Source organism: Loxodonta africana, chromosome 3, assembly GCF_030014295.1.
Source record: "Loxodonta africana isolate mLoxAfr1 chromosome 3, mLoxAfr1.hap2, whole genome shotgun sequence".
Classification (NCBI taxonomy): Eukaryota; Metazoa; Chordata; class Mammalia; order Proboscidea; family Elephantidae; genus Loxodonta; species Loxodonta africana.
Window position 1 is genome coordinate 1,062,212 of NC_087344.1, and position 27,397 is coordinate 1,089,608.

The window sequence follows — 27,397 nt, forward strand, 5'->3', positions numbered from 1 at the left end:
GGGGTCCAGGAGACAAGGACGGGGCTGTCACCTGGCTTCGGGGCCCCCCGGCTGACGACTGATGGGCCGGGTCGGCTGATTCCCAGCCTTTCTTCTCCGACAGCGAGAACCATCTGGACCCGTTAGCCCCCGGGCCAGATGAGGGGCCTTAGGGGCCTCAGCTGACAATATGCACCTCAAGCCCTTCCCTTTCCTCAAGTGTCCCCCACAGGACCAGCTGCGGCGTGCAGGGCCCCCCCGAAACAGGGCGTCCCCGCCGGTCGCGAGGCCCTTTTCGGAACCGGGCCCTGCGAACTGCTCCCACGTGCTGACACGCAGGAACCGGACTTCTGGGTCGTGTGATGGCGAAACTCGCGACGACCGCCCCTTCGTGCGTCTGGGCCCCGCCCCCGAGGCTGCAGCCCGGCTCGGCACCGTCGAGCTCCCGGGCAGAGCGGCAGTGACCGAAGGTTCTCGAAGGTTCTCGCAGCGGCTCCTGCGCGGAGTCGAACCCGGGGCCGCGTCGGAGGTGGGGTGTGTGGCGCTCGGCTGCCAGGCCGCGGGAGAGGCTGCTGCGGCGCCGACCCGGCCACGGCGGCCTGACTGGACACACGGGGCGACGGGCGCGGGGCCCCAGTTTAAGAACGAAAACCTCCCAGCACCCACGGAGGACACCCGGCCCGCAAGATGGAGGCCGCCGCCTCCCAGCGGCCTTCGCGCTCTCCCGGGCGGAAGGGGCGGGGCGAGGGCGCAGCGGGGCGGGGCCGAAGACGCCGTCGGGGCGTGGCTCGCGCGTCCCATTGGGCGCAGGACGCCGGGGGCGGGGCTTGTCGCCGCCGCGCAGCCCGCCCCGCCCCGGGCCCCGCGGGGAACGTCGGAGGCGGCGGCGGCGGCGGCGGAGGCGGCGGTGAGCGCGGGGCGGGCGCGCGGGGCGGTGGCGGCTGCAGTTGGCGGCGGGCGGGCTGTGAGTGCCGTTGTGGCCGCCGCGGCGTCGTCGCCCGGGCTCGGGACGCGGGCTGGGGAAGGCGGCGGCGCGCAGGGTGGGCCCGGCGGGCTTCGGTCCCGTGAGGCGACGCGCCCCGCTCTCCTCGGGCCGCGGGGGGGGGGGGGGGCGGACCCCAAAAGGGACCTTCCCGCCGGGGACGTTTGCCCATCCGTGCCGCCCTGGGCCCCTGTCGCTGCTGCCCTGAACCCCCATCTCTGCTGAACTGAACCCCCATCTCTGCTGAACTGAACCTCATCTCTGTTGACCCCCGTCTCTGCTGCCCTGAATCCCATCTCTGTTGACCCCCCTCTCTGTTGACCCCATCTCTGCTGCCCTGAACCCCCATCTCTGCTGCCCTGAACCCCCATCTCTGCTGAACTGAACCCCCATCTCTGCTGAACTGAACCTCATCTCTGTTGACCCCCGTCTCTGCTGCCCTGAATCCCATCTCTGTTGACCCCCCTCTCTGTTGACCCCATCTCTGCTGCCCTGAACCCCCATCTCTGCTGAACTGAACCCCCATCTCTGCTGAACTGAACCTCATCTCTGTTGACCCCCGTCTCTGCTGCCCTGAACCCCATCTCTGTTGACCCCCATCTCTGCTGAACTGAACCCCCATCTCTGTTGACCCCATCTCTGCTGAACTGAACCCCATGTGTGCTGCTCTAACTTCTATCTCTGCTGCCCTAAACCCCTATCTCTGCTGAACTACACCCTCATCTCTGCTGAACTGAACCCCATCTCTGCTGTCCTGAACCCCCATCTTTGTTTACCCCCATCTCTGATGAACTGAACCCCATCTCTGGTGCCCAGACCCCATTTCTGCTCTCCTGACCCCCATTTGTGCTGCCCAAACCCCCCATCTCTAATGAACTGACCCCCGTCTCTGCTGTCCTAACCCCCGTCTCTGCTGTCCTAACCCCCATCTCTGCTGCAGTGAATTCCCCCTTGGCTGAAAGGAACCCCCGCAGATCTTTTTGTTGCTGTTAACAGCCACGTTGAGTTTGCCCGTTGATATCATGAGCAGTCTGCAGCTGTCCCCGTCCTTCCAGGGACATCGCAGCCAGAACAGGACTCGTCCTCCGCTCTGGTCTTATTTCATTTTTTTTGCTCTGTGGTCATCTGCCGATTACTTCCCAAACAGGGGAAGGTTGTAAGCTTTGATTGTTTAAAACACCTCCCACACCGAGGTCAGAGGCAGGCCTTGAGCCCAGAGCTGTTTTATTCAGAAGTCTTTTTTAAAATAATCTAGACTGAACTGTGGGGAGGGACTCTGGTGGTATTTTATTTATCAAAAAACACAGTCGTCTCCCTAGGTGCAGGGACCAGTCCTTTTTGTTTGTCAGTCTGCTTTTTACGTTGAGCGTCTCAATGCACGATTCCACATTGAACCATCTACTTGAGGATAAGCTGAACTAACCCCTGCCCTTGAGGGCTGTGTCTGCATTAAAACGGCAAGGGAATGCTTTTATAAACCACCGTGCAAATTTTGTTGCAGGGCACGTCGACGTCAGACCTTCAAGTACTGTTTGTGCCAAATCATTACTGCTTGCCACATGAGTCTAAATCATGATGGATGCCAAGTATGTCCTCTGCAGATGGAAAAAGCGATTATGGCCTGCAAAGGTGACAGTCGTTATTCTGTAATTTCAGGAATTAGAAATGACTTTTGGGTGACAAGTAAAATCTTTATCAGGAGATACCTAGGAGTTGCCTCAGTGAAATAACCGAGCTTGAACAGGTGGTGCCTGTATCTGTTGGCACTGGTTCTCTTTCCCTTTTAATGGGGTTTTGGTCTGGCGCTTACAAGGTTCTACTTCTGGAAGTGTCTCTTTTTTCCACAGTTAAAAAATGTTAATAGAGTCAGCTATAAAAAGACCTGTACGGCTGTAAGTCAAGGAAATAGCTGGCAAGGAGCCCTGTGATAGTAAATGTTGGTAGGTGTCATGGAGGCTTTCTCGTGGCGCAGTAAAAGGAGCGCTGAACCGGAAGGCGGGAGTCCTGGGTCCTTGTCCTAGTCCCCACCACCAACCTCTCCTCCTTCAGTTTTCCTCTAGCTGTGAAATGGGATTGAACCCATGCTCTGAAATCCTGTGGTGTGTACGTTAGGAATTACCTGTGTTTGCGTTCATATGTTGCCTCTGTGCGTTGTCACCTGTTTTCTCGTGATAACAAGATTTCTTTGTTTTGTAACATAGGTTTTGGCCAGGACCGAGAGATCAACAAAAAATAAGAGAAAAAAGGAATTTTTTCTAGATGTTCAAATACTCTCTCTAGATGAAAAGTTAAGTGTTGTGCGTTGTTTTTTTTACTTAAATATCCTTTTTTTTTTTAACCCCCGTATGGGATTTCTGATATGTCCAAAAAGAAGAAAAGTGAAGTCACACGTATCATTAACTCATTAGTGCTCGTAATCATCTCATGAGGAAAACAAGTTTTTATTTTATGTCTCTTTGAAAAATGGCTATCTGTACAAGGCATTCTGCGAGATTTATAGAGAAAGCACTGCAAAAATTGAATAAATATAAATTATTACCTGAGATGATCTCCTTGTGGTTAAATAGTGGTATTTCCTTTAATAGATTGGAGGCGCTTTTTTTTCTCCTGTCAGAAACCTGTATCTCCATCAGTTTTGAAATACATGGCTTTTGAGACTGTCACTCAATAGGGAACTCCTGTTCAGCATTCAAAAGGCACGGAGACCACGATCAGCACTATTGTGCTCTTGATGACCTGGCCCTGGGAAGCCCTAGACCACGTAGAACGATGCCAATTAAAATGCCCACAAGATTGTGATGGTGGCGTGTCTATCTGAGAATTCCCAGCTCCAAGCAGAGCGAGAAAACCAATCTAGCAATAGTTCCAGTCCTCATGGCGCTTGCCCCTGCCCCGCTCCTTCCTGGGAGCTGCATCTTCAGAGCTGCCTCCTAAGCTTACTTGGTCCCCAGCTCACACTTTCCCTGCGGCTGGGAAGGTAATTGAATACTTGAGTTTAAAAGGAAAGCGTATCCTTTTAAACTAAGACACACCTGCTGGGCTGTAAACAGCTTTTAGGGACATTATCATCGACTCTGAAAATCTAACAGAAGACTTATTTGTGCAGTTGAAAGTAAGATGTGCCTCATAAAAGTCACAATTTGAATTCATTTTTACTCTTAAATCCAGCCAACCTTTTTCTGTCTTAAAAGGAGAAAGAAAAAAAACAAAACAAAAAACCACGTTCACCAGGGTCCTTGCTGCCTCTAACCTCAGGCATATGAATTCCTAGTTGGCTGTGACTTTTGGTTTGCATGGAAGGTTGAGAAGAAGGAAAATGAATTTAATTCCTTTCTCGTCTAAAGAAAAACATTTGAAAATGTTTGGCATTGGCTGGTGGTGTGTAATGGTTATTTCTGTCTCTGCAGAATGAAGGTGAAGAGCACAGGAGTTGAGATCCTAAAGAAGTCTCGAATTGAGGACATTGCTTCATTGTTAGGTAAGAGTGTATTTCTAAGTAACCGTTCAGTTTGGATGAAATACAGGACAGTTCCCGTTGACCTTTTTTTTCTCATCTCCATACCAGGGAATGTGAATTACCTGAGCAGCAGAAGAAAAAACAGCTCACTTTCTTAAACTCTTCCAGCATTTGCCCTAGACCTGATTCTAATCTTGTTGCCCAGAAAGGCCAGTGGTGAGCACCGGGACCTCTGGTTTACGTCCGTGGTCTCTAGAGCAGACAAGGCAGAATGCATTTCCTTCCACAGAGAGAGGAAACGCCTTCCCCTTTCCCCCTTAGCTCATTTGCTATTAACCCTACGAAACGGTCCTGTTGCTGGCTTGGCTGGCGTGGCCTCTTACCACGGGCTGAAAAGCAGCTGGTTTTGTGTTTAAAATTCCGGCTCTGAACCCAGGGGAGGAAGAAAGAGTGGAGTCCCCAGTACCCAGCGCTGGTGGTTGCCGTTGTGTGTGGGTGCTGTCATAGGTGGGGTGGGGCAGGTGGGAGGTGGACATCTCTGCCTCCTTCCTTCCCAGTGAGTGTTCTCTGGACACACACTTTGCATTTTAGAGGTGAGGTTTCACGAGCCCAGCCAAGCCAGGGACGTGTCGTGCGTGTGCACACACACACACACAAAACCGACAGACATCAGTCACTCTGCTTGTCTAGTTGGAGTTAGCGAACCCAAACATAAAAAAAAAATTGTTTTCTCTCTTCAAAATGGGATCGTTTGTTCCATTTACGGAGATGAGTTTGCTCTGTGAAAACATTGACCAGAATGCCTTCCGATGGTGTTTCTAAGATAAGGCCTGTTCTCGTATTGCTTCAGAAACGCAGCTATTGTTTCAAGCAAGATCCATCCCATAAGCCTCAGGCGGCGTCACCGCATCCTCCGAGTGCTGCCTTCATTGTTTGTTCAGATCGTGTTGGGGGGCTGCGTATTTGTGGGCGCCTTTTTTAATATTAAAGAGGGGAAGGTGCTGTCTTGATGGAGGTGTTATGCCTGCTGAGTGGCGACATGGCGTTCATCGTCTTGTTCAAGCACCTCGCGCCATTATCTGCGTGTGGGGATGAATAAATGAAAACACTGCAGCAGGGAGGCTGGGCTGGACTCTGAAGGCCCGCGATGCTTGTTTCTGGTGTTGAAAGGCCCTCGCGAGCAAGTGTTGAGAGTTGACCAGCCCACAGTGAGGCTTTTTAATTGGCAGTGCCGTGCCCCCTTCCCAGTCAAGCGTGCGTTGCCAGTGGAGCTCTTTAGGTACTTGGCATTGGGTTTTATTGACCCTGATGGCATTTGAAATTGTAAGGCCAGAGAGGATTCGCAAAACATTTGAATACGTTTTGCATGTGGTGTTGTTCTGTAACTTGGAAGACTTTATCTTTTTAACCGATAAGGTTAAGGTCACTGAATTTGTTCTTTTTAAACAAAAAAACCCCGAAGCCACGCAGGTGTGTAGCAATTGCTGTTGTCTTGTAGCCTCGTCCCCTTTTGGGAAAGTGTGGTTGTGAACTGTCATTTCCCCTCATCACTCATTTGGTTCGGAAAACCCGAGATCAGAATTAGCATGCTTTTCTGGCCCTGCTGTGGTCGGCCATCACCGTCACCGGCCGTCACCATCACCTGCCATTGTCGTTTTCCATCCCCAGCCTCCCAGAATGAGGCCCTGGCCACACCCCTCCAGGAGCTCACCTACCGAAGGTCGCTTCGAGTGGCCCTGGATGTTTTGAACGAGGGAGCCAGTTCAAGTCAAGAAAGCCCTTCAAGGGAAGAAAGGGAGGCTCTGTCTCCAAGCAGGAAGCCCACGGACTCGGCCTCCTCGCTCTGTGGCTCCGACTCGGCCACTTTCCACCATGGAGACACGTCGGGCAGTCCCCGAGCTGGGAGGAGGGGGCGGGCCCAGCACAGCCGGTTAAGTTCACCCACTCCTGGAAAGGACCTCAAATGCCCGGTGGAATCTGAGCAGGGGCCGGGGTGCGGTAGAAACCCAGAAGCCCCGCCGGCCCCTCCAGCTGCACCTGGCTGTCGGGACGGAAGCAGGTCACAAACACACCGAAAAGCTTGGACTTGCCCAAGGAAGAGGGAGAGAAATAGTGCCCAGACGTCCAGCTTGCACCAGGACGTACCTTCTTCTGTCTCAGGGCGCGAGGAGGAGAAAGAGAGCGAGGAGAAGGCGGGCAGCCCCCCAGACCTGGCCTCACCCTCCAATGTCAGGGAGGATGAGGAATGCGCCAGGGCTGACGGGGGCAGCCTGGTGTCGCCAGCTGGGCCCCTCCCTGCACTCCCAGCCTCAAGAAAGATGGCAGGTGATGCCTGCCAGGAGACGGGGCCCCCCTGCCTGGGATACCCAGCCCGCCCGGACACCGGGGAACTCCCCGCGAAGAGGCGGCGCCTGGGGGGCCGCCAGAGGCCGTGTGTTGGGGAACCAGGGATGGGGCCCGCAGGGCCAGTGCTGCACCCCAGGCAGGGGCCCGTGGAGCAAGCTCCCGCCACCCACACGCTCAGCCCTCACTTCCCGGACCCTGAGGAGGCTGAGGAGGAAGGTAAGGGTCTCTCAGCTGAGAGACTGCACTTGTGGCTTTGGAGAAGGGCCCTTGTGTGTTTTTAACCGGACCCTAATGAGCTCGTTACCAAAATAGCCATGGAGCCGAAATTTCCTAATTCCTTCTGGCTCTTTTCTCCCACTGGGCTGTAATTACCTCAGCCTTTCCCAAATATTTGTACGTTTTTACTTTTGAACCAGAGGGATTGAGGAGGGGCCCACGGGAGAGAGAGACCGAGCGCTTGCGGGCTGTGCCGGCCTTCAGATGTGCCGCGGTGGTAACGCCCCAACGCCTCCTCCGAGGATTAACTCTTTTATTTGGGACTGTTGCAGAAGCAACAACGTTCCCATTAGATTGGGCAGAGATCTCAAAAGAGGTTACCGCACTTAAAAGGCCCCTGACTTTTGAGTAATTCCTGGGACGGTACCTTTCCGTGTGGCTGCAGCCCAGCGCTGGGCTTTTTCCCATTTTTGTGTTGTCTCACCAGACTTAGTTTTGAAATGCTAATTGAGAACTCTCAGTCCCTGCACAGCCTGGCGTCCTGAAACCCGCTGTCTGCACGCTGGCTGTAGGTGTCTCCTTAGCCCACGCTTTGTCCTTGGGCCGTCTCCTTAGCACGTCTGGAGGCTGCCTCTTCGCCGTTTGCTGAGGAGAAAGTAGCTACACCCCTGCTCAGCCCCACAGTTAACTCTGGGTTCCTGGTACCCTACTCCCCATATGTCTGAGGAATAAGCTGCGTCAGGACAAGAGGAATTCCCAACTAGAGGTCGCTCAACTTACAGCGTTTTAGATTGCTGCTGCCTGTGTCTCCCTTTCCTTACGGACCAGAGGGGGCATTCTCTCTCTCTTTCTCTCTCTCTCTCGTTTGCAATATTTTCTTTAAAATGCACTTTAATGGAGCTGGGCCCCGTTGGAGCTTGGCTGTGTGAACCCCTTCACACTGCTGGTCGTGTAGCACGGACGCCTTCCTGGCTGCGTCCCCAGGACGATGCAGTAACAGTCAAGTCTGCCATTGTTGACAGGCCGCCAGGCTTCAGAGGGCTCGGTGGAGTTGGGTTCCCTTCATTCCATCCTGGATGAGGACGAGGACGAAGAGCCCCCCAGAATCCTTCTCTATCACGGTAGGTGTGCTCGCAGCCGTCAGGACTACTTGGGGGAATTGCTACTGTCCTGGACTGTTTTCTGACCTCCCCCCACAAGTCTTCTTCTGCAGTTTAGTCTCCTAAGTGACCTGAGACTTGGCAAGGGTCTTCGGAGGCTGCGTTCCTGCCTCTGTCTTAGCAATAATCTACACAAAGGGAGGGCTCCTGGGAGAGAATCCCTGCTGGAGCGGTGCTTCTCTCGGGGACAGGAGAGCCACAGGAAGGGGTGGGTGGCTTATCTCACAGCCGGGATCTGGGTGTCTGCCTGGGAGGCAGGATCTTCCCAAGCTCCCACAAGGAGCTGTTTGCCCCAGAGGAGGTTCTGAAGTGGCCGTGCACAGAAAGCCTGCTGTGCGAACTGCCTGATTGAGAACAATTTACGTTTTTAGACTTGCCGGCTAACCATTCCTTTTTTTTGGTTGGTGTGCCCTTTTTTTTTTTATGGAAACCCCAGTGGCATAGTGGTTAAGTGCTGTGGCTGCTAGCCAAAAGGTCAGCAGTTCATATCCACCAGGCGCTCCTTGGAAACCCTATGGGGCAGTTCTCCTCTGTTCTGTAGGGTCACTATGAGTCAGACCTGACTCGACAGCAACGGACGGGTGCCTTTTGTTAAAACATCTTTATTGAGCTGTAATTCACACACCATACAGTACATCAGTTAACTGTTTATCTTAACATAGTCTCGTCCGGTTTTTTGTTTTTACGTTTTTTTACCTTTTTGTCTTGAAGTAATTTTAGATTCACAGGGTGTCACAGAAACAGTATAGGGAGGCCCCAGGACCCACCCCGCTTGTTACCTAACTGTAGGACAAGGCCACAGCCAGGAGTCTGGCATTGGTACAGTCCACGGCGTGTTCAGCTCTCACTGGTTTCACACGCACTCTGTGTGCGTGTGTGCGCACACGCATGTGTACACAGTCTTACTACATGGGTCCTTTTTCCCCACAGTGCTTGAGTGCTTTCCCACCATTGTCTCAGCCTCCTTACAGCTGTGCCTCTCTGTTTTCTGCACCTAAATGTAGCTTGGTCTCCTGGCTGTTCTCGGTGGCCACTAGGTATTACTGCGGGGATAGGCCACCACTTACTGAGTCGTCTTCCAGCCCACGGACTCTAGGTGGTCTTACGACCTGGGCATGCTGGTGGCTTACGTGTTCTTCTAGGATATGGTTTCCGTGGGGCCAGTGCCCGAGAACTGGGTTGGCTGGGCCCCCCGAGAAGGGACACCGCTTCCCAGAAGGGCTGTCACCTCCCTCACACTGCCCCCAGCAGGCCGCCAGGCTCACCCCAGCCTCGCACAACTAGGTGTTTGCTGTGGTCTCCTTGTTGGTAACTGGGAGTGTTCTTTGCTTCCATTTGGTTTTGGTTTTTACTAGTAAGGTGGGACATTTTCCTGAGTCTTTGTCCCCCGGCCTCTGAATTGCCTGTTCCTGTCCTTGGGCCCTTTGTCCTCCTGGGGCCTAATAGTTCTCTTCAACCAAATGCCTTCTCACCAGGTGGGCAGTAGCCCGCCCTCACGTTTGAGGCAAGCATTTTTCCCAGTTGGCCTCCCACTCCTCTTGGCCTTTTTTTCACCTTATAGACCTTCTTGTTTTTTTAAATAGCCAAATTTTGCTGCTTTCCTTTTTTCCTTCCATGTAGCGTGGTGTCAGAGCTGAGAGGATCCTGGCTCTCTGTGTCCGACCAGCCTCTGCTTTCTACGTGTTCGTCTGTTACTGGACTTTTTCTTGTTGTAACCGTTACCACACCACTATTTATTTCCAGAACTTTTCTACCCCCGAAACAGAAACTCTATGCCCATTAAGCAATATCCTGTTACTTGATTTTTTTTTCCCAACGTAATTTAAATTGTTTACTCGCTCTGGAAGTTTTTGGTAAAAAAGGCAGCTAAATTTTTTTGATACCTTTGTCGTTACCTTGTGATCATTTAGATAGTGATTTTCCCCCTTCTTTTGAGACCCCGATTTCTCAAATACGTAAACCGCTTAGAAATGACACTCCCACGTTTGGGCCTGTCTTGGTGCCGTTGCTTCATTTCTGCGTTTGTGCCACATCTTTTTTTTATTTTTAATGTTTTATTTTGGAAAATTTTAGTTTTACGGCAGAGTAGCAGAGATAGTGGGAAGAGTGCCTGACTTTCCCTCAGGCGGCTTCCCCGAACGTCGGCGTCGTGCAACCACGGTGCCTTCGTCACCACTGAGAAACCAGCCTCACACCTGGCTCTTGGGGGGGTTGTTGTTCCTGTTTCATGTTCTCGTGACAGGTGGTTGGGCTCAGGTGGTAGGGCCTGCGGAGCCCTGGCGGCTCAGTGGTTAAGAGCTTGGCTGCTAACCAGAAGGTCAGCGGTTCCAGCCCACCAGCCACTCCGTGGAAACCAGAAGGGCGGTCAGGCTCTGTCCTGTAGGGTTGCTCTGGGTCGGAGTCGACTCAATGGCAGCTGGTTAGCTTCGGTTTTTTTTAATGGGAGTTACAAGTGACCGTTCAAATTCTGTGGATGTTACTAAGTGAATTATATTAAGCTCAGGTTTGGACAATATCACGACGATCATGTTTTTTCAAGCTGTTGCACTTGGTGCTTGATATAGATTTGACTTGTTTATTCTTGTTTTGTTTTTTTTTCTTTTTTTTAATTCTAGAACCACGTTCCTTTGAAGTAGGAATGCTAGTCTGGCTTAAATACCAAAAATATCCCTTCTGGCCAGCAGTGGTAAGAACCTACCTCCTCCTCTGTCTCCTAAGAGCCAGCTCCTCGGGCCTCTTGAGTTTCCATTCTCTTTCTCCTGAATTCTTGATTATTTGGCAAAATGTTCCCGTTATTTTATCATTGTGGGAAAAAAATTGGTGGGTTTACAAACACAGTTTCAGGAGACACGTAACTAAATAAAGGGAGTTTAGTCATTTTCGCACAATTTGGTATAAGATTTGTAGGTCCTGTTTTAACCAAGTGGGCCAGAAAACCCTTCTGGAAAAAAAAAATGCTCAAATATGCATCTCAAGCCCTCTGCCCCCCGCCCCCCCCCCCCCCGCATTGGTTAGATTTTATGGTTGGGGTTAGTTGTGTGTGTAAGGACAGGTGTTTGAGATCCCAGCAGAGTGACAGGGTTGCCGTGAGTCAGAATCGACTTGAAGTCACACAGCAACAGCAGAGAGGAGTTCACAGCAGTCAGTGAGGTCGGTGCAGACAGACTCTCAGCTTAGCTTCCTCTGGGCACCTGGAGGTTGCGGGCTCTTCACCTGAGTGTCTTCCAGGCAGCTGCCTCCTACAGTCGCTCTCCTTTGTGCTCTGCCCTTTATCTCCCCCTTCGTCCTCCCCCAGCATGGGCAGGCTTCCGACTGTTCTAGTTGCATCTCCTTAATTTTTGTTAAATATCATTAATTTTATCTAATTTAGATCCAAAAGGTATTTGCAACAGCTAAGAGAAACTTTTGTTGTTTTCATAAATCTCATCTCAGTCCCCAGTGGCTCCTTGCACATGACTGACTATGGTTAGAGAAGACTGGAATCTGTACATAAATAAGTTCATAGGTTGAACATAGATGACGAGGTGGCAGCCTAGGGGTTTTAGGGACATCTCTGGGCCCGGTCGTGAGGCGGCTGAATTTATCAGGGCCCTGCTCTGTCCTCCCTTCTGGACTAGCTTCCCAGCGGGTACCCTGTCTTAAACCCCCGCGGTTGGCATCCCTTTCCTAGAGCTTTCTAGTCCTTTCCTCGAGTTCATTAGTTCCCTGGGCCTCTGCAGGTAGCTGATATATAGGCTGTCCTTGCCCCGAGAGTTCACGGGTTGGCAGCCGTTCCTCTCGAGTGTGGCCGGCGGCCGGGGAAGGAGACCATGTGTGAGTCGGGTCGGGGCGGTGCAGGCTTAGCTCGCGTGTCCTGCGTGCCCTGGCCTGTCCTGTGTGCCCTGGCACGTCCTGAGCCCGCATTGCTCGTCCACAACATGGGGAGGAGAACCGCTGCTGAGCCCTGGGGAGAATTAATGGGACAGTTATGTAAAAAGACAGCTGGCAATAGAAGGTGCTGTCCTTGTTATTAAACAAACGAGGTTGCCCGATTCTGCTCCAGCATGACCACCTGGCAGTGACATGGGTGAATTGCTGGCCCATTTCTAAGGTTTTACAGTGCCAGACTTGGCCTGGGAGCCCCCACGTGATGCAGGCCACTAAGTGCTAGACAGCTAACCCAAAGGTTGGTGGTTCAAACCCACCCAAAGATGCCTCAGAGAGAGGCCTGGTGATCTGCTTCTGAAAGATCGCAGCCTTGAAAGCCCTGTGGAGCAGTTCTGCTCTGTCCCGTGGGGTCGCCGTGAGTCGGGGTGGACCAGATGGCACCTGCCAGCAGCAGACACTGCCTGGGCCACACACACACACCCTCCCACACCGGGTCGCCGTGAGTCGGGGTGGACTAGACAGCACCTGCCAGCAGCAGACATTGCCTGGGTTACACACACACACCCTCACACACTGGGTCGCCGTGAGTCGGGGTGGACTAGACAGCCCCTGCCAGCAGCAGACACTGCCTGGGCCACACACACACCCTCCCACACTGGGGGTTGCTTCTCTTAGGTATCGGGTATTTACCGTAAAGCTAAGGGGGGCGATGTTGGGGAAAGTAAAACCCATGACCTCGCCTTTGTTCTTGACACTTGTTTTCTCGGATTTGCCAACAGGTCAAAAGCCTCAGGCGCCGAGATAAGAAGGCGAGTGTGCTTTTTATCGAAGGAAACATGAACCCAAAAGGGAGAGGGTAAAAACTGCTGTGATCTACTTTTCATAAATAGCCCCTGTGCTTCGGTTCCCAGGTGTAGGCTGAGGGAGCCCATGACCACGGGTCGGGGAGGCCTGTGAGCAGGAGCCCCGGCCCCAGCACTCCCGGGTGTAGTGTCTCAGGACTCCTTCTTCCCAGAGGAGCAGTGCAGACAGTGGCTGTAATTAAAGGAACTGGCTGGACGCCGAGATTTTGAAAACTGCCGACTGTGAAAGGCAGCCGAGTCAGACACCCGTAGACCCCTCACAGTACAGCTGGCCCCAGTCGGCAGGCAGCGTCTCTGCCCCGTGGGGTCTTGCTCTTTGGCTACTTGGCCGTAATGCAGGGCTGGGTCTGGGGCTCAGTGCCCGTGGCCACCTTCCGATGACAAGCCTTTGTGGGTCATAGGCAGGTCACTCAGTTTTTAAATTTATTGTGGCCATGTTTTATCGTACCCGTTGCTGTCCAGTTGATTCCAACTCATAGTAATGGGTACAATAAAACGTGGCCACAAAAAACGTTTAGAACAGTGAGTGACCTGCCAGTTGTTTTCCGCCAGGCTGTTAATTATGGAATGAAAACGAACACGTCAGCCCACATACAGCAGGCTTTATGATGATAGCATGGCACGTCCCTGAGCCCAGCAGGGGTAGTGGGTGTTCCCTGCCCCTCTGGCTAGTCTGGAGCCCTGGTGGCGCAGCAGTTAAGTGCTCTGCTGCTGACCAAAAGGTCGGCGGTTCAAATCCACCAGCCGCTCCTTGGAAACCCTGCGGGGCAGTTCTCCTCTGTCCTATAGGATTGCTGTGAGTCGGAATCAACTCTACAGCAGTGGGTTTGGTTTTTGGTTTTGCTGGCTAGTCTAGGTTGCCACTGCCTCCTGCTGGTGACTGGGGGCGTGATGTCCAGAGAGCAGTTCCAGACCCCGGTTCCCAGGGTGTGCCCTCCAGCTGCCTGTCCCCAACTGTAGACCAGTCACATCCTTCCCCAAGGGCGCCGTCTTTGCCAAATGTCCCTGCCCCCACCGGCAGCACCTGGCACCCCAGGCGCCCACCAGCGTGTGGCTTCCCTGGGCAGCTGAGAAAACAAGAGAGACAGTAGCGATTGATGAAGAAACGGGGGCTGTTGGAGGCCCCCGTGGGCCCTCACTGTGACCAGAGGAAGGGAGGGACTGCGTTTAGGCCCACGGCCTGCATCCTTGCTAACTCTGCCCTCTCTGCCCGCTCAAGCATCACGGTGTCCCTGCGAAGGCTGAAGCACTTTGACTGCAAAGAGAAACAGACCCTGCTGGTAGGTGGGGGCTTGTCTCCGTTTGCTCCTTTCCATGGCTTACTCGGTGATCGTCTGTTTGTCCTGAGCCCTGGTGGCTCAGTGATTAAGTACGTGACTGCTAACCGAAAGGTGGGTGGTTTGACCCCGCCAGCCATTCCTCAGGAGGGAGATGTGGCAGCCTGCTTCTGTAAAGACTGTAGCCTTTGAATTCCTATGGGGCAGTTCTGCTGTGTCCTACAGGGTCGCTATGAGTTGGAATCAGCTCAGCGGCAGTGGACTTGGTTCGGCCATTTGTCCTCTGTGCAGCTTGTGAAAGCCCCTTGCTCACGTATCTGTGGGTGAGGTGCCATGTGAAGTAACGTCTGTAGGGGGTTTTGCCTGTGCCTGGCTCCGGGCAGTCACTTCCGGGGATACTGGCTTGAATTCTTACAGCCACCTGGGAAACCTGCCGGCCACACATTCCCATTCTGCAGGGGAGGAAACCGAGGCTTTGGCGAGGAGGACCTGTGCCCAGGGCCACAGTGAGGCGGCAGAGCCCAAGACGAAGGCAGCTGCCTATGCTGGCCGCCACTTAGTAGCCTGTGGCACGGACGCCTTGGGCCCTGATCCGCCCTGGGGTGTTTGAAGGAAGCCTGAGCGTCCACAGACTGATTAATTAGGGAGGGACTCGGAAGAGCTGCCTTCCGTGCCTTTTCTTGGCTGACGTCCCCCTGAACCTCTCATCAGCCTTTCGTTGTCTGCTGTGTTGATGTGTGCCCCGTTCAAAAATGTCTGCCCTGACTTTGGAAACACTCGTTTTTGTTGTTCCAATTTTCCATCAAAAAAAAAAAAAAAATGGAGGCTGGGTAGATGAGGGCTCATTGAGCCACCACCTGAACACACCAACTTCCAGCGTGAGGTTTGGGGGTCGGCTTTTCCTGGGCTCAGCAAGGTCCTTCCTGTTGGAGAAGCATTTGTTCCCGTGGCTCTGGCCAACGAGGCTGTTTAAGTGCGGCTTCTGGGAGCCTTTGCCCCCCTCCCACGGGCGGGCGGGCTGTGGTTTGTCCGAGGAGTTCATGGGTGCTGCTTTCACAGCAAGACTGTGTGCACTGGGTTTGTGTGGGGTTTTTGTTTTTGTTTCAAATGTTTAACTCTCTGGAAAGTTGATCCCTAAATAGTACCTCAAGTTTTTACTTTCAGTCTGGTGTTTCTGGAGCTTCTTGTGGTGGAAGCCCTAGTATGTGCCTGTGTCGTCTGCCCAAATTAGTTACCATGGTTCTAACCTGTAACCAGCTGTCAGCACCCCACTCCAGTCAGATGCAGGGTAGCCAGTGGTGGCGTGGGGAGGGGGCCGGAGGCATCCATGTTCCCGAAACGGATGAAGGGCTCCCCTGCGAGCTCCTCATTCCATTCCCAGGCTGCAGCTACACTCGGTTGACTCAGTGGCCTCTACTCTGGGGCTCTGAAACGCTCCCCAGAAATGAGGGGGCAAGGAAAGGACTCTGTTCGCTCTCAGCCGCGCGTCCTGAACACAACACAAGTGTGTTTTGTCACAAAATGGTCAGTTTACAAGAACATGGCACATCGGCTGTGAGACTCCCAAAATGCTCTAGAACGCAATGTCTCTCCTCCCCGTGAAGCCAGGCGCGTGGGGGTAGTGAAACGCTGAGGTTTTAGGGGACAGTAGCGGCAGTTGTGTAATGGTGCAGCACTCGGCTGCTAATGGGAAGGTTGTCCGCTCAAACCCAGCCAGCAGCTCCTCGCGAGAAAGACCTGGCACCTGGGAAACCCTATGGGGCAGTCCTGCTCTGTCACGTGGGGTTGCTGTGAGTTGAAGTTGACTTGATGGCCCCTGCGACAGTGACAGTAGACATCACCTGGAGGAGTAGCCTTGGGAGAAGCCTGTGGGCTCTGGGCAGCCAGGGGCGCCGTGGCCTGGTTCTCGGTCTGTTCACTTGGTGTGAGGAATGGGCACCTCAACAGCCCCCGCGGATGCCTCTGTCTGGCTTCCCTTCTAGGATAAAGCCAAGCAGGACTTCGAGCAGGACGTCGGCTGGTGCGTGTCCCTCATCACTGACTATAGAGTCCGCCTAGGTACGTGGGGCCCCAATGGGGGATGGGATGAGAGCTGGGCCACTCTGCCCGTGTGCCCGATGAAAGCCCCTCCCTATTACTGGGTACACACAGGAGGTGCTGATGGGAATATTTAACTGAGCTGCCGTTAGTAAGCCGGCTCGGTTTTTTCGGGTCACCCAGGAGGCCCGCACCCCAGATGCTGGCTAGCTGTGGCCTGGGTGGTGGAGGCTGCATCCTCACTGGGAGGCGTGGAAGGGGGTCTGGCTTGGTCTTGGCCTGGAGAGCCCAGGACGGGGCCTCGGGCTGTCGGGCTGGAAGTGCTTCTGGGGCCTCCTACATGTCACCGTCCCCACTCTCCGTCCTCTGCAGGATGCGGCTCTTTCTCTGGCTCCTTCCTGGAGTACTACGCCGCTGCTATAAGTAAGTCTGCACCTGTGGCTGGCTTTCCAGCCCTTTAGAAACAGCTGCCCTCCCGCTCTGGGCTCAGAACCCTTCCCCCTGTTACTTGTTGACAGCACAGGAATGGCCTGGCACTGCAGTTGTGACAGGGGCAGATGTCTGTGGTTCTCAGCAGGGGTGGAGGCTCTTTTCTACTTTTCAATGGAAGGGCAGAGAGAGTGGGGTCTGTTTGAGGAGAGACCCGGAATCCTGTCCAGGGAGGTCCCCTGGGGAACATGAGCAGTCTGCCCTCAGGTCACCCCAAGGGGCATGGCAGCGTCTCAGCTGCCCCAGCACTGCCGCCCCATACTCCTGGGCTTGGGCTGGCCTCCATGTGGCAACCGCCAAGGCACCAGCCCACGGCTGAGTAGCGGTACTGTGACTTCAGCGTGGGCCGCCCTGCCCTGTGCATCCTGCAGGCTACCCCGTGAGGAAATCCATCCAGCAGGACGTCCTGGGGGCCAGGTTCCCCCAGCTGAGCGGGGGGGACCCTGAGGAGCCAGAGGCAGAGAGCCCCCTGGGCCGGAGCCATCGCTGCCGGAAGGTCCTCCCGGACCGGTCGCGGGCAGCACGGGACCGAGCCAACCAGAAGCTGGTGGAGTACATTGTGAAGGCCAAGGGTGCTGAGAGCCACCTGCGTGCCATCCTGAAGAGCAGGAAGCCGTCCCGGTGGCTGAAGACGTTCCTGAACTCAGGCCAGTACGTGACGTGCGTAGAGACGTACCTGGAAGACGAGGAGCAGCTGGACCTGGTGGTGAAGTACCTGCAGGGCGTTTACCAGGAGACGGGCAGCACCGTGCTGACGCGTGTCAACGGTGACCGTATCCGCTTCATCCTGGATGTGCTGCTTCCTGAGGTAGGGGCTGCTGCCCGGGGTGGGGGCTCTGCTGCCCCGGTGGGGGAACTGCTGCCCAGGGTGGGGGCCCTGCTGCCCTGTGGGGGAACTGCTGCCCAGGGAGGGGCCCTGCTGCCCTGGTGGGGGAACTGCTGCCCCGGTGGGGGAACTGCTGCCCAGGGTGGGGGCCCTGCTGCCCTGGTGGGGGCCTTGCTGCCCTGGTGGGGGAACTGCTGCCCAGGGTGGGGGCCCTGCTGCCCCGGTGGGGGAACTGCTGCCCAGGGTGGAGGAACTGCTCCCCGGGGTTGGGAACTGCTGCCCGAGGTGGGGCTGCAGCAGCTGACATTGAGGTAATTGCCTGGAAGTTCAGGGGCTTTGAGGGAGGGGACCATGGCATGTTTGCATCTGCTGAAAAGACAGCATCAAAGTGCTTTAGCTCAGTAATTGTGGGAAACTTCACATTTGACAGAGACGAGATGGGGAGGCTCTCTGTGCCTGTTCCTGGCGGGAGAAGGCTTTCCCTCGTGGTGAAGCTCCTCTTCTCCTCCCCCTATTGTTGTAGAAAAAAACTCAAGCTTACGTTTTAATCCATAAATATTTCAGTGTGTATGTCTGAAACTGGGGTCCCACATGGGGCAATTCTGCTCCCAGGGGACACTTGATGTCTGGGGACATTTGTGGTTGTCACAACTTGGGGGTGGGTGCTACTGGCATTGAGTGACTGGAGGCTAGCAATGCCGCTCAGCACTGTGCGGTGCACAGGATGCCCCCACCGCAGAGAAGGCCCCGGCACCCGTGTCAGCAGTGCCGAGGGAGAGACCTGGTATAAAATTGCCGCCGTTAGTAGCTGTGGAACCGACCCCGACTCCTGGCAACCCCATGTGTGCAGAGCAGAACTGCGCCGCATGGGGATTTAAGGCCGTGACCTGTCAGAAGCAGATCTCCAGGCCTGAATGACCATAAGGATTTTTGTAAATTTTTGAACACAACTGCAATACCATTTTTCCAGCTAAAAACAGTAGTGATGATTCCTTAGTATCAGACAGCTATTGGGGATTCAGATAACCCCCACCAGGTCGCATCTTTTACCTTTGTACAGTAAACTTACAGGTTTTCAGAAATGGCGCTCCCTAGTTAGAGGACCTGCCATTTATTCTCTGCTTTGCACGTGAGTTGGACTTTGGTCTCTAGTTCAGAAGATAACACTATTGCCTTAAACCAGAAATTTCATCACAAGCTGGGGTTTCGTGGATCCGGTACTATCAAGTGGGACTGCGTGCGATTAAACTGGCTGAGTGCACGTGCCTCAGGGTTGGCGTGGTGCTGGGCTGGCCCTCCGGGTCCCGCCGCCGCCCTTCAGCCCCGTGTGCCCTCCTGCAGGCCATCATCTGTGCCATTTCTGCGGTGGACGCGGTAGATTACAAGACGGCCGAAGAGAAGTACATAAAAGGACCGTCTCTCAGCTACCGGTAGGCTGCCACGAGCACTGTCTCGAACCCTGTCGTGCAGGATTTTAGAAATCTTAGAAAATTAACTCAGGTTTGTCACGTGTAAATTCGTTTAGTTTATCCCAAGGTAGTCGTGGCAAGGCACGCAAGTAATACCTCGTAATATTAATTTCAAACCAGAGAATCAGAATTAATAATTACAATTATAGTGTTAGTTTAACGGTTAGAGTCCAAATCTTTAGCCTTCAGGCTATTTTTATCTCTAATGAGAAGCCTCTGGAGGAAGGCATAACTCCAGCTTGAACTTGGTGGAGGTCGCTCGTAGCTAGGGTCTGAGGTCGGAGGTGCAGACAGGATCTCAGTTCCAACTCTGCCTTCTCTCAGTGAGCGAGCAGAAATTCAGGGTTTATATGTGAATTTTTCACCTTGGCTCCACACGACAAGGGCCAGTGTGACGTCAGAGACTGCTATGTTATGTCTCTTCTCCAGGGTTAGAGAGTAGCCGAACGATCCACGTTCTTGTCAAGGTTAGAGATCAGGGCAGTTGTTTAGATCTGTGTTGTGTTCTCTTGTGTCACAGCATGCCAGGTCAAAGTGAACTTAAAGTACGTTGTTTACCTTCTTCACACGCCTCACATGGGTTTGTGTTTCTGTGTCTGCATTCAGAAATCTCCTAATTAACTTTTTCATGACATACAGGTTTCTAGTGACTTCTAGTTAATGTTAGAGAGCCTCACGAAGTAGATATGTTTTTAAGTTCATATCATGAGTGCTTATAACGTGTTTTGAAAGCATAACAGGGATTTGGAGTCGTTATAGAAACATACAGAACAAGCGCGTTTTGCAGTTATCCACAAAGGCCCTTACTTCCATGCATACTTACAGCTTTGGCTCAAGGCATCCGTGCTCACCTCCACCTCACCAGGCGGTCCGGGTACCTGACCGCCACATGTGCTACAGAAACTCAGAAACGCCCCTCAGTATCTGACAGAGCAAGCGCTGCACAGACCCGATCACCGACGAGCTGGGCAGAGCTGCACCCAGGCCAGGTCCCTGCTCCCCACGGCTCGGCCCAATGAGCCCCCGTGGGACCAGCCTGCACTGGAGTGTGGTACAGAGGGCTGGCCGCTGGACACGTGCCAGGCTGCGTCCGTTAATCTCTTGTTGCAGGTGTTTTGGACTTTTCCCCTCTTGCGCATCCCCATGGCTGTTCAAGAAAAGACGGCCAGCTCATGGGGTGGCAGTCACTTGGGTGGTTTCTGCTGGACAAAATGAAGCTGTGAGCAAGATGTCTCTCTTGCATCGGGGCATTTGGCTGCCCTCGGGTTTTTGGCCCCGGAGCCCTAATCCTGTCTCTGGGCACGCTGCCAGACGTGTGGGAGTCAGGCGGGGCCACAGGGCGGCTGCTGTGAAGACCTAGTGTGACTCACAGGACAGGGTCTCTGGCCAGGGCAGCACGCCAGGCCAGGGAGACACGTGGTGGGCCACCCTGGCTCCTGTGGAAGCCCAGGTTCCGTCCGAGGGGCAGGGACTGCGGCCACAGCGAGCAGGGCAGAGCCCATCGGATGAGCCAGCAGGGATGCGGGGGGCACGGTGGTGTTGGGGAATCTGTATCTCAGGAAGGCTTCCTGCCAGCTGTCCACAGAAGACTTAATCTGGCTTCATTTGCAAGAGTTTTAACCCGGCTAGATTTACGGAGCGAGAAGGACCTCTGGAAAAGAAGCTTGCCATTTCTGTCCCTGGATCTTAGCAGTCTAGCCTGACGCCCTTCGATACACAAATACAGAAATGGCGTCCTGGGAGGAGGGTCCGCAGCCGAGACAGCTCACCTCCTGGCCAAGGCCTTCTCTTCCTGCCTCCTCTCCTTTGGGGGACTTTTTTTTTTTTTTAACCATTCTACACCGATGGTTGCAATGCTTCGTTTTAATGATTTTCCTTTTGGGAGGAGCTACTGTGCAGGGCTGCCAATATCCAAAAGCCTTCTGAGTCCTTCGTAGCTTTACTTGCTGTAGAAATCTCAGATGAGCTGTGTGAGATGATGTGCAGGGCCATGATGGAGAAGTTAATTAGGGTGAACACACAGCCCACCGTTTTATTACATGGGGGACGTGGTCTAAATACCATGATTAGGATACGACGCCCACGTGTGACCTCTGTCCCCAATTCCAACTTCAGTTTTACAGTTGGCGTCGGGGAGCCGTCTGCGGATGTCAGGGCTCTCCTTTTTCATGTTCGCCCTCGTCCTGTCAGTGAGTGATTGCCTTTCAGGAGCGTGCAAGCCCAGCTTCACCTCCCCCTGCACTGCAGGATTATACTGGGGGCAGTTCTTGTCTTGTTGCCACTGTTGTGTCTTTTATGGCTCTTTTGTATTTTTCTCTGTCAAGTCAGCTCGTTCTCGTTTATTTCGTCTGTCATTGAGGGTTTTGCCAGACTAAGCTTCCAAGCTGAGGTCCCTGTTTGTGACTTCTTTATCCTGAGGCACTGCTTACTCCTGAGAGGGTCTGATAGCTGAGCAATTCTAATAACTTGTTTTTTTTGTAATCGTCATAAAAATATCTGTAACACAGCATTTGCCAGCTCTCCATTTTCCAGGTGTACAATTTAGTGACATCTGTTGTGTTAATCACCTCTGTGTAGTCACCACCCCTAAACCTTGCCACGTTTCCTGTCACCATAAACGGCCTTAAATAACTCTCCTTAACAGGGAGGTCACTGGGTAAGGACAATTTGACGTTGCATGCTTTTTAAGACAGGATGACAGAGTACTAAAATCAGGTGTCCATTTTGTTTTCTGAAGGGAGAAGGAGATATTTGACAACCAGGTCCTGGAAGAACGGAGTCGTCGGCACCGGTAACGGAGCTGCTGCCCCGCCATTCCTGGCACCCCCAGGGCGTTTTGTTAGCAAGAAGCCCTGTCTGTGTGGACTCTCAACTGCTCTCTGTTGGACATGAATACGTTCTGGACCGTGGGAGACACGGGAAGGTGTGTGGCTCCTTCTTGATTGTGTCTGTGGGTTCCTGGTGTCACAATGTCCTGTCTCTACAGGTCGGCAAAGCCAGTGTTGTGAGCACGCTCAACACCAGTTTTCTTCTGCCTGGTTTTAGAAGGAACAGTTCCTGGAGTGTGTTTAAAAGGATGTGATAGCATTTTGTGTATTCGCGAGTTAACAGAGGGTGCACGTTGACCATTTTTATGTTAAAAAGCAGAGCACCTGTCCATAAGAGCCGGTGTAATCTCTATGCCATCAGATATTAAACAGCAGGAGTTGGAAGTGTCTGCTATATATATGTAGCTTGAGAAGCACCAGTTTATTTTTCCACTTTGTTCCCCTTTGTGTGTGGTTTTCCCTTCAGGTAGTTCTGGAATTTTCTCTCCCACTCCTATATATATTTTTGAGGGAAAAAAAAATCTTTGTAAGAGGTGGAACCAAAGACAAGTTGCTGTTGTGCTTTTGTGTTTGCTGTGGCCACTCGTCCAGGAGAACAAACTGAAAAACAAATCTCTTCCTGGTGGCCTTTCCCTGTAGTCCCCACGTAAGCGAGCGGGTCTCTGTGCCGGCCATGCCGAGGGAGCCCCAGCACACTCCTCTCACTTGACTCCGTATCCATGTGAATTCCCCTTAGGACTGTGTCTGTCCTCGGCAGCTGAGCGGCATCAGCACACCGTCCGGGTCATCTTGCTAGATAGCTGTAATGGCGTCCTGAGGTGGCCACCACCCCTCTTAACGGTGGCCACAGTTATTGTGTGGGCAGTCTGGCCCCTTGGCCTAGGGCTGTGGGGTCACACGCCGCGGGAGGAGCAAGCACCGTGTCCTGGGCTTGACACCTTCGGGAACAAGGCCCTTTGTTTGGAGCCAGGCTCGCATGCCCTCCCCAAATACAAGCAACAGGCCTCCGTGCCCTGGCCAGAAGGCCTCCGTGCCCCAGGTGCCCAAGTTTAGGTACATGCCACCACCAGTTGCTCTGTGAGGGCCCACAACTCGGTTTACCTCAGCCAGCCTTCAGACATGGTTCTAGACATGCCGTTACCGGTCAAGGTGACAAACCAAGGAATCACCTGTTCTAAGCCGGTGCAAGGCTTCGCATGGAAGTCGTCGTTGGCGAAGTTAGTTTTCTGACCTGACGTGAGCATGAAGGTGAGCACCTCTCACCAGCCGGCCAGCTGCACCTCCCCTCTTGCAGTTTTCAGTTTTCCCTCCCCTGCTGTGAGGTGCCTGTCAGCCGATGGGTCTGTGCGAGGAAGGTGCCTCTGCGTTTCTTCCTCACTCGGCAGCAGCATCTGCAGTGGGAAGCCAGGAGGAAACGCTAGTTGGAGCGGGGGCCTCGCTGTCCTAAGGCGTTGCTGTCTGAGGAGGATATTGGCAAGGATGACCACGGGTCCATCAGAGAATGAGGCGCCCTCTAGGTTTCCAGGGAGCGGCTGGGAGCGCACCCGCTGCTTGCCAACATCAGCGCACCCAGAATGGTCACATCTGAGGAAACGCAGATCCAGGGCTGGCCTGGCATTCTGCCCACCTTTGCCCGTGGTCCCACTCAGATCATCCGATGGTGTCAGGAGGAGTGAGTGTGCAGGCTTCCCCGTCGAGCTTCTCCCCCATTGCCAGGTTTCCTGTCATGTCTGAGGCCGCCACACGAACCACAGAGGAGCCCAGGCAGGCTGGACCCAGGGGCAATAAGGCTCGCAGGTAACGCATGAGTCTGAAGCTGTGATGGGTGGCCCTTATTGGCACCTGGCCCAGCACAGGTGACTCTCCTGGGACAGAGGAAGAGACCCCTTCACCCACCGCCGGAAGAGGATGAGGACACAAACGTGCTTCCTCGTGGAGAAATTCCAGACCGCTCAGCTCACAACCGGCCACGTTTTGGCAGGAAGCTGGCTTTCCCCAACTGAATTGGTTAATAAGAGTAGCTGGCACGTACCGTATATGCGACGTGCTCGTGGTGGGAAATGTCTTGGTGGGTTTGTGGAAGCTGAGCGGCCAGTGCGCGGCTGATGCCATTCCTGTGACGTATTTTTATATCTTCATCTTTCTGCTTATCCTTAGCGTGTTCTTGCAGTTTGATTGTTGGATTTAATTCTTGAAACTGGAATTAAATGCCTTTTTAGAGCTCTGGCCTGTCTTTTTTAGCCCCCAAACGCGTTCTGCCTCAGCAACGGGGATGTCCGTGATAATGCCGTTTCTCAGCATGAATTTAGGAACTCAGACTGACCTTCTGGTCCCTGGGGTGCTGGCGGGCGGCGGGGAGCACTGATCCCGCGGCAGTTCCACAGGCACCTGGGAAACATTTCCTTATTTCATAGGTTGGATTCAGGGAGGCTGTTTAAGCAGCCTGAGTAGAGCAGACATATGTCAGGTAAAAAAAATTATCAAAGTGACACACACAGCATTAATCAAACGTGCTAAAAGGCCTCCATGTACAGGCCCCTACCCCACCTCCCAGTCCTGGGCCGGAAAAGGTACTTTCAGCTCTTTCCGTTTTATGTTTTTTGTGAGGTCTGGGGTGTTTAAGCCTACCCTTAGGCCGTTGGAGTTGGCACTGGGGGGGTCTCCCTCAGTCGTGGGGGTGCTGTCTGTTTATGCTTCGAATTGCAGGTAGGACTGTCGATTGGGAAGTCAGATCAGTTGACCTGATTAGCATGTGAAATAAGGAATGTTCTGGAAAGGCCCGAGAAGAAACTGGCCGAGTACTGGTCCTTTCAGGTGGTCAAGGCCTGCCCAGGGTAGCTGGTGTCACTTGGCTGCTTCTGTAGGAAAAAGCGCCAAGAAGACAGACTTGACTCAGCATGCTGCAGGGGGTGCTGTCCACAGGCCACCCGCCCACTGGCTTGGGCCCTCCTGCTGGGACAGGCCTCTACCCCCACAAGAACCACCCTTCCCCCATCTGCCTCGAGACTCCCCACCCTTCATAGCAACCAGCACGCACATCTCCATAGCGACCGTTTCACTCCACCCACCTCACCTGACAACTGGATCCCCCACACCTGGGTCTCCCACCCCAACACTGCTGACATGAGGGCCAGGTCCTTCCCTGGGGCAGGGCTGTCTTGTGCACTGTAGGGTGTTGAGTGTTGAGCAGCATGCCTGGCCTCCACCCACTCGATGCCAGTAATACTCCCCGAGCTGTGACAACCACAAATGTCCCCAGACATCACCCAGTGTCCCCTGGGGGCAGAATCACCCTGGGTGAGAACCCCTGGGTTAGGGGATCCCGTTGACCCCAAGAGACTGCATCCCATAATCACCTGACCTGACGTCCTAGGATGCTGCACACATCTGAATCCACACACTGAGTGGGGAGGAGAAAGGGCGTGAAGGTCCTTCTCTCTCCTGCTTCTGTATCTTGGTTCCTCCAGGATCTTTGTGTGGTGTAACACCTTTCTTCCCCATCTCTGCTTGTTCCCTTGCCTATGTAATCTCTTACATCTCAAGAGAGATTGAGTCAAAACGCACCCTATGCGAATACTGCCTTATTAGCATGACAAAGACATCCCAAATGGGATTATAACTACAGGTATAGAGGTTAGGATTTACAACACATTTTTGGGGGACACCGTTCAATCCATAACAGTCACACAGTGAAGTCCTGGTTGAATGTCAGAGAAGACGATACGGGGCGTAAGTAGCAGGAGGTGAGTGTCATCAGGGGCCATCTTGGATGCTGGCTTCCACACTAACGAAAAACAAAAACAAAAAAACCCAAACCCATTGCCGTCAAGTCAATTGCAACTCATAGTGACCCTATAGTACACAGTAGTACTACCCCCATAGTTTCCAAGGAGTGCCTGGTGGATTTGAACTGCTGACCTTCTGGTGAGCAGCCGTAGCACCTAACCGCTATGCCGCCAGGGTTCCCAACACTGCCCCAAGGCCTTCAAATCCATCTCTCAGCCCCCAGGTCCAGGAAGGGCCGGGCCAGCAAGTGTCCCAGCTGGTCCCTCTCCCTCGGAAGTCTCCGTCCCCTCCCCCCTGCCACCAGCATTACGAAAAGGCTAAAGTCCGCCAAAACTGCTTCACCGGTTCCCCATTTCCTGCAGGAAAGGTCCAGCACAGCTTGTCAGCTTGCGCATACCAAGGACACAGAAAAAAATAACACTCCAACTCCGCCAGGAGAAAAACATCAGATAAGCCCAAAGTGAGGGGCATGACACAAATAACCAGCACTCTGAAAAACGATCAAGGTCATCATAAACAAGGAAAGTCGGAAGCTGTCACAGCCCGACCTAAATGTAACCTGGGACCCTGGGACAGAAAATGGACATTAGTGGGAAGACTGAGGAATTCTGAATAAAGCGTGGATGTCACTTGAAGTGCCAATATTGATTCATTTATTATGAAACACGGACCACACTAATGTAAGATGTCAATCATGGGGGAACTGACTACTCTCTGCACTATCTTTGCAACATTTTTGTAAATCTAAAACTTATCTAAAATACAAGATAAAAAAAAAAAAAAAACTCCACAGCATGACCAATTGTTGAGAACTGAACGGGAAAGGGAGCCCCTGAGTGGTGCAAACAGTTAACACACTTGGTGGCTGACTGAAAGTCTGGAGGTTGGAGTCCACCCAGCGGCGCCTGGTGATCTACTTCCCAAAGCCCAGCTATTGAAAACCCTAAGGAGCACAGTTCTCTGACACAGGGTTGCCATTAACTCGAAGTCAACTGGTTTTTCAAGGGAAAGAGGCTTTGTGTACCTGCAAAAACTTGAAATTCCTGTCAGACATGCCCTTTCTTTTCTTCAGGTAACCTTAGCCCAGATGCGATCTTCCCCTTTTCTCCCGAAGGGCTATCCTTTCAGCAGCTGTGTTTGGCCTGGGCGACACCTCCCATGCCCTCCCGGCTGCCCATGTCTGTTGCCTCTCTAGCCCAAGGGACTTCAAGCTCCCCGAGAACAGGGGCCAGACCCGGCTTTGCTCACCATCGGATACCGCTCACAGTACCAAAACCAAACCTGTTGCTGTCAAGCCGATTCCGACTCACAGCCACCTTATAGTAGGAATTCAATAAACACCTGTTGTGTTTGCTATGAGGCCAACCTTGCTTCTCACCTGTGTTTACCTGTCTGTGCCTCCGTTTCCTCTTGCGTACAGCAGGGAGAACAAATACCCAGCAGGATTGTCAAAATTAAATGATACACCCATGGAAAGTATTTTGCAAACTCTGCTAGTTTTAGTATTTAGTGGTCACTTTTATAATTACCACTGTAGGTGCTAACCCTACAATCTGAGAATACTGAACTCAGGGTGGAAGAGGGAGAAGTATGGCAGGAATCATCATAGACAGTCTTGGGGTGGAGAAAAGACGGCTTCAGTTGCTTGTTCCGAGTCCCTCATCCCCCGCCATCAGGCTGCACCCGAGAAGGGGGCCCACATAGTCTGGGTTCCTTGTCTTCCAAACGGGCCAACAGTCACAAAACAAATGCTGTGTGACCTCTCATGTGAAAGAAGCAACAAATCTATAAAAACCAAAGATAATTAATCGTTAC

At 53.3% G+C, this 27,397-nt stretch overlaps 1 protein-coding gene across 8 annotated transcripts; it reads left to right on the forward strand.

The window, feature by feature from the left end:
• The first annotated feature begins 831 nt into the window (after nt 1-831).
• On the forward strand, nt 832-25,780 carry PWWP3A (PWWP domain containing 3A, DNA repair factor). Of its 8 annotated transcripts, XM_064280095.1 has the most exons (14): nt 832-886; nt 2,463-2,590; nt 3,163-3,248; nt 4,369-4,439; nt 6,087-6,980; nt 8,003-8,101; nt 10,756-10,826; nt 12,787-12,863; nt 14,090-14,150; nt 16,130-16,205; nt 16,557-16,607; nt 17,045-17,481; nt 18,841-18,929; nt 21,706-24,305. In XM_064280095.1, the coding sequence occupies exons 2-14, from the start codon at nt 2,534-2,536 to the stop codon at nt 21,761-21,763; spliced, it is 2,127 nt and encodes a 708-aa protein (XP_064136165.1). In that variant the 5' UTR covers nt 832-886; nt 2,463-2,533; the 3' UTR covers nt 21,764-24,305. The 8 variants fall into 8 exon arrangements, with proteins under 8 accessions (XP_064136165.1, XP_064136167.1, XP_064136166.1 ...); XM_064280097.1 differs by lacking the exon at nt 18,841-18,929 and having other exon boundaries at nt 21,706-25,780; XM_064280096.1 differs by lacking the exon at nt 16,557-16,607 and having other exon boundaries at nt 21,706-24,374.
• The last annotated feature ends 1,617 nt before the right edge of the window (nt 25,781-27,397 follow it).

What these genes read in the sequence shown, in the direction of transcription:
- PWWP3A (XM_064280095.1), top strand. Translation starts at nt 2,534, where the DNA reads ATGATGGATGCCAAGTATGTCCTCTGCAGATGGAAAAAGCGATTATGG. An exon ending in ATCCCTTCTGGCCAGCAGTG is followed by an intron (nt 10,827 to 12,786) that starts GTAAGAACCTAC and finishes ATTTGCCAACAG; the next exon opens with GTCAAAAGCCTCAGGCGCCG. An exon ending in TGACTATAGAGTCCGCCTAG is followed by an intron (nt 16,206 to 16,556) that starts GTACGTGGGGCC and finishes CGTCCTCTGCAG; the next exon opens with GATGCGGCTCTTTCTCTGGC.